Source organism: Cryptotermes secundus, unplaced genomic scaffold, assembly GCF_002891405.2.
Source record: "Cryptotermes secundus unplaced genomic scaffold, Csec_1.0 scaffold1276, whole genome shotgun sequence".
Taxonomy (NCBI): domain Eukaryota; kingdom Metazoa; phylum Arthropoda; class Insecta; order Blattodea; family Kalotermitidae; genus Cryptotermes; species Cryptotermes secundus.
This window is the reverse complement of record NW_019740668.1, coordinates 119,711-126,737: the sequence shown is the minus strand read 5'-3', so window position 1 is coordinate 126,737 and position 7,027 is coordinate 119,711. Positions and strand designations below refer to the sequence as shown.

The 7,027-nt window shown below is 34.5% G+C and overlaps 1 protein-coding gene across 2 annotated transcripts in view; it reads right to left on the bottom strand.

Moving 5' to 3' along the window:
* The window catches only part of LOC111872581 (endoribonuclease Dicer), a 45,474-nt gene extending 38,447 nt beyond the window's left edge, over positions 1-7,027 (bottom strand). Inside the window, exon 1 of one of the 2 annotated variants that reach the window (XM_023866644.2) lies at positions 6,882-7,027. In XM_023866644.2, the coding sequence (XP_023722412.1) occupies positions 6,882-6,896 (15 nt within the window). In that variant the 5' untranslated portion in view covers positions 6,897-7,027. The remainder of the gene's footprint in view (positions 1-6,881) is intronic. The other variant, XM_023866645.2, reaches the window with a different exon arrangement.

The following is a 7,027-nucleotide window of genomic DNA, read 5'->3' as shown; positions in this document are numbered from 1 at the left end:
AATTTTAAAAGTTTGTGCATCTTAATCAGTAGCTCATTAACTCACATCTGTAATCACTCACTAGCCACAGGAATCTTTCCTGATCATCTTAAGATTTCAGTAGTTAGACCACTATATAAAAAAGGGGACAAGACTAGTATGTCAAACTACAGGCCAGTTTCACTGCTACCTACTTTCTTTAAAGTACTTGAAAAGTTATGCACAACAGGTTAAGCCATTATTTTCTGAGTAACAATATACTAGTCCCAGAACAGTTTGGCTTTAGGAAAGGAATTTCCATTGAAAATGCAGCCTTTAAATTAACAGACAGTGTGTTGATACCTATTAATCAAAAAATGCATGTTGGTGGAATAACCTGTGACTTGGCAAAGGCTTTTGATCGTGTAAATCATTAAATTTTATTAACTAAATTACATTTTTCTTGGCATTCAAGGAACATTGTTAAGTTGGTTCAGATCCTACATAACAGACAGAAAACAAAAATTTGAAATAAAAACATCAAATTCAATTCAAAGTACCTACTCAAACTGGGGAATAATAAAACCTGGAGTTCCACAGGGGTCAATTTTGGGGCCTTTGCTTTTCATTATTTATATAAACAACCTCTCTCCTACACTAAGGACCTCATCAATACCTATATTATTTGCAGATTTAAACTGGAAAAACCATATCAATCAGTTGATTCCAAAGTTAAGTAGAGCATGTTATGCAGTTAGAATCATGTTACATATTAGTAATGTTGACACTCTCAAATCAATCTATTTTGCTTACTTTCACTTTAATGAAGTATGGAATAATTTTTTGGGGTAATTCATCTGACAGTAAAAGGGCATTTACATTGCAAAAGAAAATTGTTAGAATAATGATGGGGGTCAAATCCCGTAATTCCTGTGGAGATCTACTTAAGAGACTACAGATTTTAACTTTGCCTTGTGAATATATATTCATTAATAAACTTCATTACAAATAACGAGAACCTTTTCAGACGAATGCGGATGTACACACTGTTAACACAAGACACAAACACTGTCTTCATAAACCAACTGCTAACCTCTCATGCTTTCAGAAAAGCACATATTATGCTGGGATCAACATTTTTAATAACCTGCCATCTGATCTCAATGGTCTTATGAATGAAAAGGCATGATTTATAATAGCACTGAAACAATACTTACATACACATTCATTCTACTATGGTGATGAATACATATTGTCTATAAAATAACTTATGCATCTTTAAATAGCTTTGTGTGTAGTCACTGTGTATTCTTGGCTTCTCTTGTGTGAGAACTCCATTGGGTCTGTACATGTGTTTTGTATTTATATGACATATTCCACACCCTACAGTAATTCTGACTAAATCTGCATCCAAGGAATTCAATGCAATGTAATGTAATGTATAATGTGTGCACTTTATGATTAACTGAGCAGCATCTACTGTCTAATCAAGGACAAGTTACAGCCATGCACAAAATATATACACAAAGGACATATATTTCAGTATAAAGTTCACTCACCCACTCACAGAGCTGAGCTGCCAATTGTGCAGCTACTCAGGAACTTACCAGCATTTTATGGGACCCAAAGGTTCATTACCATATTAACAAGAGCCCTTCACAGGTCCCTATCCTAAGCCAGATCAATCTAGTCCATAACATTCCACCCTATATCTCTAAGATCAATTTTAATATTGTCCACCCACCTATGTCTTGGTCTTCCTAGTGGTCTCTTTCTTTCTGGCTTACCCATCAATATTAAATCCTCTTCTCCCCTTCATGCTACATGACCTGCCCATCTCATCCTCCTTGACTTGATCACTCTAATTATACTTGGAGAAGAGTACAAGTTATGAAGCTCCTCATTATGCAGTGTTCTTCAACCTCCTGCCACTTCATCTCTCTTCAGTAAATCAGTACCTTGTTTCAGATACCCTCAATGTATGTTCCTCCCCACAATGTTAGAGACCATGTTTCACATACACAGACAGAACCACAGACAAAATGATAGTTTTGTATGCTTTTAGACAGTAGACAGAGAGAAGATATAAGGTTCTGAACTGAATGGTAGCAAGCATTACCTGAATTCAATTTCCTCTAAATTCACTTTTGGATCAAAGTTTGATTTGTTACTGCTGTTCCCAGATATTTGAACTGTGCCACATTTTCAAAATATTTGTTACTTATCTTTATGTCATGATTCTTCCCTGCATTCTTGTGATGAGACAGCAACATATACTTACTTTTCCCTGTATTTACTTCTAAACCAACCTCCTTACTAGTGTCAAAGTTTCTGTTTTTTTTTTGTTATGGTATTGTGGGATATCATTATATGAAGAGACAACCACTTGTTGAACTGTTCTATAATATCTATTATAGTTCAACAGTATACACAGACCAACCTGAACTTGAAGAACTGAAGAATAATGATAATAGTGAACTCTGTAATGCTTCGAATGTTGTATTGAAATGCAACACTGAACTAGAACTGTAAACTGGATAGGAGAATTATCAGACAGGTGTGTACCTGTACGGACTTTACTATATGGTTTATTTAAACACATTTTAATCAGCCAAACTAGCTTCATGGGTAACCCAAACTCTATCAGAACATTTTACAATACTTCCCTCCTAAGTGAATTATATGCTTCCTTGAAGTCTATGAGTGGCTGATGTACATACTGTCTCACTGTACCCCCATTTCTTCTCCACTATCTGATGAATGCAAAAGATCTGATCAGTAGTTGATCTGTTATGTTGAAACCCATGCTGATGATCCCAAATAACTTCATCTATGTATGGACTTAAACTTGAGAGAAAGATATTGGATAAAATTTTGTACAAAGTTCATAGCACTGATATAATTACTACAGTTAGTTTCAACACCTTCCTTGTGAACTGGTACAATAATAGATTCTGTCCACTGATCAGGCAACTTTTCCTTATGCAAAATAGAAGAATTAGCTTATGGATCTTACAACGTAATATTTCACCTCCTGCTTGAATCACTTCTGCCAGAATTTGATCACTATCTGGCGATTTATACCTTTTCAATTTTGCAATAGCACTTTTACCTCAAAAGGGATAGGATCAGGTACTAACGGCTCAGCTGTATGCATTTCTAACTGCCTAACATCAGTGACCCTATGTACATTCAACAATTGAGAGAAGTAGTTCTTCCATCCATTCAAAATGTTATGGGAATCTGCAAGCAAATCAACATTCTCATCTTTCACTAAGTTACTTCTAGGGTGCTAAACCCTCTTAAAGTCATTTATTCCTCTATACAGGTTTCTATGTTCTTGTTCTTGCTGTTAGTTGGAAGATCATAAATTTTCCCTTACAGATATTCCCTCTTCTTATTCCTGAAATGCCTGCTGGTTTTACGTCTTATATTGTTCAGATTATCCCCATACATTTCACTTGGATCCTGTAACCGCTGCAGTTTGGCTTGTCTAATAATTTTGAGCATCCTTCATCGAATCATGACTTATGCTTCTTCAGTTCATAATAACCTAGACCTTCTTTGGCAGAAATATTGATATTCTCTCTAATAGTTTCCCTAGCTTTATTAACATCCACCTTGGTGGATCCTTCAATAAATATTTTTTATCAATAGCGGAGACCATTACCAAAAGTACACTAAAAAATTGTGATATATTTGACATATGTAATAAGGCTAATGAATATTTAACTAATATATTTACAACCACTTTCTCTCTAATGAATTATATCTATGTTACAACAAATGAAATTGAAAAAATTATAGACAAATTGGAAATGATCAATTCTACTGGGTATGATGAGATCCCTATCAAAGTATTAAAAAGCTGTCAACATTTTATTACCTCATCCTTAACATACATAATAAATAAATTGTTAGCTACCGGTATATTTCCTGATAGGCTAAAATTCTCCGAGATAAAACCTATATATAAAAATGGTGATAAAAATCTTATCAATAATTATAGGCCTATATCCTTATTGACTTCCTTTTCGAAGATATTTGAGAGAGTGGTGTTTGGGTGTTTGTAAAACTTTGTCATCATTTGACTATCATTTTGAATGAAATTTTCCCCTGAAAAGGCCATTAATAAATTACTTGACCTGACCCTTCCCCCCCCCCCCTTTGGCACTACAGCCCCAGTGGGCCTAGGCTTGCCTCCATGAACTTCTCCGTTCACTTCGGTTTTTCTAGATCTAACACATACGGTAGGACTCCTTGAGTGAGTGATCAGCTCGTTGCAAGGCCTCTACCTGTAGACAAACACAGAAAAACGCATACAAACATCCATGCCTTGGGTGGGATTCGAACCCACGATCCCGGCTTCCGAGCGAGTGAAGACAGTGCATGTCTTAGACAGCTCTGCTACAGTGACCGGCGCTTGACCTGACCTTAACTGCCCTAAATGCTGGCCATAATGTGGGTGGAATATTTTGTGATTTGAAAAAGGCCTTTGATTGTGTCAATCACAAGATTTTATTATCTAAGTTGGAATTCTATGGTATTATAGGTCTGATGCATAAATGGATAGCATCTTATCTTAAAGGAAGGTTCCAAAGAATTAAATTACAAGGCAATGATAGTAACCTAAATACCTATTCAAATTGGGGCTTAATATTCCATGGTGTCCGCAGGGATCCATTTTGGGTCCCCTGTTATTCTTGATCTATATTAATGATTTGCCTCTAGTATTAAATAGGACTTCCTATCCTATCCTCTTTGCTGATGATACTAGTGTGATTATATCCAATCCAGATCCTCTAAAATTTCCTGCATACTGTGACTGAGGTTCTCAATAAATTAAAATTATTGTTTAATGCTAATTTATTGTTCTTAAACTTTTCCAAAGCTGAATTTGTCAAGTTTAATACAAAAAATATGCATGAACATGAGATAAAGATAGTATATTATAACATGGAAATATCCAACTCAACCAGTTTAAAGTTCTTGGGGGTTAATATTGCAAATACTCTGACTTGGAAAACTCATACTGACTCACTTATCCTGAAACTTAGCTCTGTGTGCTATGCAATCCAAGTCATAAAACCATTTGTGAATCAGGAAACTTTGCTGATGGTTTATTATGCCTATTTTCACTCTATTATTCGATATGGCATTATTTTTGGGGGTAACTCTTCATACGCCAGCAATGTCTTTCGTTTGCAAAAGAGGGCGGTGAGACTAATAACTGGTGCTGGCAATAGAAACTCATGTAAAACGATATTCACTACTCTAAAAATTCTTACTCTGTCATCTTTGTATATTTATTAACTACTATCTTTTGTGGTCGATAACATGGATCAATATTATTTTGTATCTGATATACATAATAGGGACACTAGACAGGTACTCAACATAAATCTATTATCAACCCTCAACTCGTTTATCAATATATCAAAAAGGCTCATATTATACGGGCATCAAACTATTCAGTTGTCTCCCACTAAATTTGAAGCAATTATATAAAGATATTAAGCGGTTTAAATTAAAACTAAAAGAATTCTTGAATTGTCACCCATTTTATACTGTGGATGAATTTTTTGTATATACTAGTCGTTAAGATTAATTGTATTCTGGTTCTATTCTTATGTCTTGACTTAGTTCTTTGTGCTACTTATTTATCTATGACTTTTCCACATCCTAAAGTATTGGATTTTATGGAAATAATAGATGAGTAACGAAAATTAAAAAAGAGCTTGTACTGTCTTGGTTCTGCATTGTTTTTGTAAAGCAGGGGAGTTTTTGCTGTATATATAGCTGATATGTTTTATTATTATTATTATTATTATTATTATTATGAATGCCTTAACTTGTCACCCATTTTATACTGTGGATGAATTTTTTTGTATATACTAGTCGGTAAGATTAATTGTATTCTGGTTCTATTCTTATGTCTTGACTTAGTTCTTTGTGCTACTTATTTATCTATGACTTTTCCACATCCTAAAGTATTGGATTTTATGGAAATAATAGATGAGTAACGAAAATTAAAAAAGAGCTTGTACTGTCTTGGTTCTGCATTGTTTTTGTAAAGCGGGGGAGTTTTTGCTGTATATATAGCTGATATGTTTTATTATTATTATTATTATTATTATGAATGCCTTAACTTGTCACCCATTTTATACTGTGGATGAATTTTTTTGTATATACTAGTCGGTAAGATTAATTGTATTCTGGTTCTATTCTTATGTCTTGACTCAGTTCTTTGTACTACTTATTTATCTAATATGACTTTTTCACATCCTAAAGTATTGGATTTTATGGAAATAATAGACGAGTAATGAAAAATGAAAAAAGAGCTTGTACTGACGCCTGAAACCTTTGAGAGTTCCATACCAGGGGAGTTTTGTTGTATATATGGCTGTGTTCTTTTTTTATTTTGTTTTATATTATGAATGCCTTGACTTGTTCCTGTGGGAATGGAATGTGACTCATTCTATATCCAATGGTTCTTTCCCAGCCTGTATCTGATCTATTTTTGAATTTGAAATAAATTGAATTGAACAAGTTTTCCAAAGCTACGAACGTATTTGAGATTTCAACACGATACTGCTCCTTACTGTCTACCTCGTTTCAGTTCTTGAGATCGAACCCCTCCATATGAACTCTGTGCATTATTTCTTTACTGACTGCTCAGTATGTGACTGAATTTTTTTACATTGGCGGAAATAAAACGTTTAAAACACTGGCTAAGTTACCAGCTGTAAACATGAATACTACAATACCTATCACTACTGAGTAATTGCTCACAAAGAATTAACCTCCATTAACTTCATGGAATCGGTCCTAAAACCACCATCCCAGTCATACTAATTTCCGCAATTTTCATAGTTTGTTGTCCCTACCACAGCGTTATCATGACCGAGAATAAAATTACTTACTGCAACCGATTCCATTATTCATGGATTTTCACAACCGATATCTATTCTTTCATACGTACTTCTAACCTCTACAATTGCAACTAGTGGAACTAGTGAACGTGGTAATCGACCGTAATCGACGGCCTACGTCGCCTACGTATCCGAAA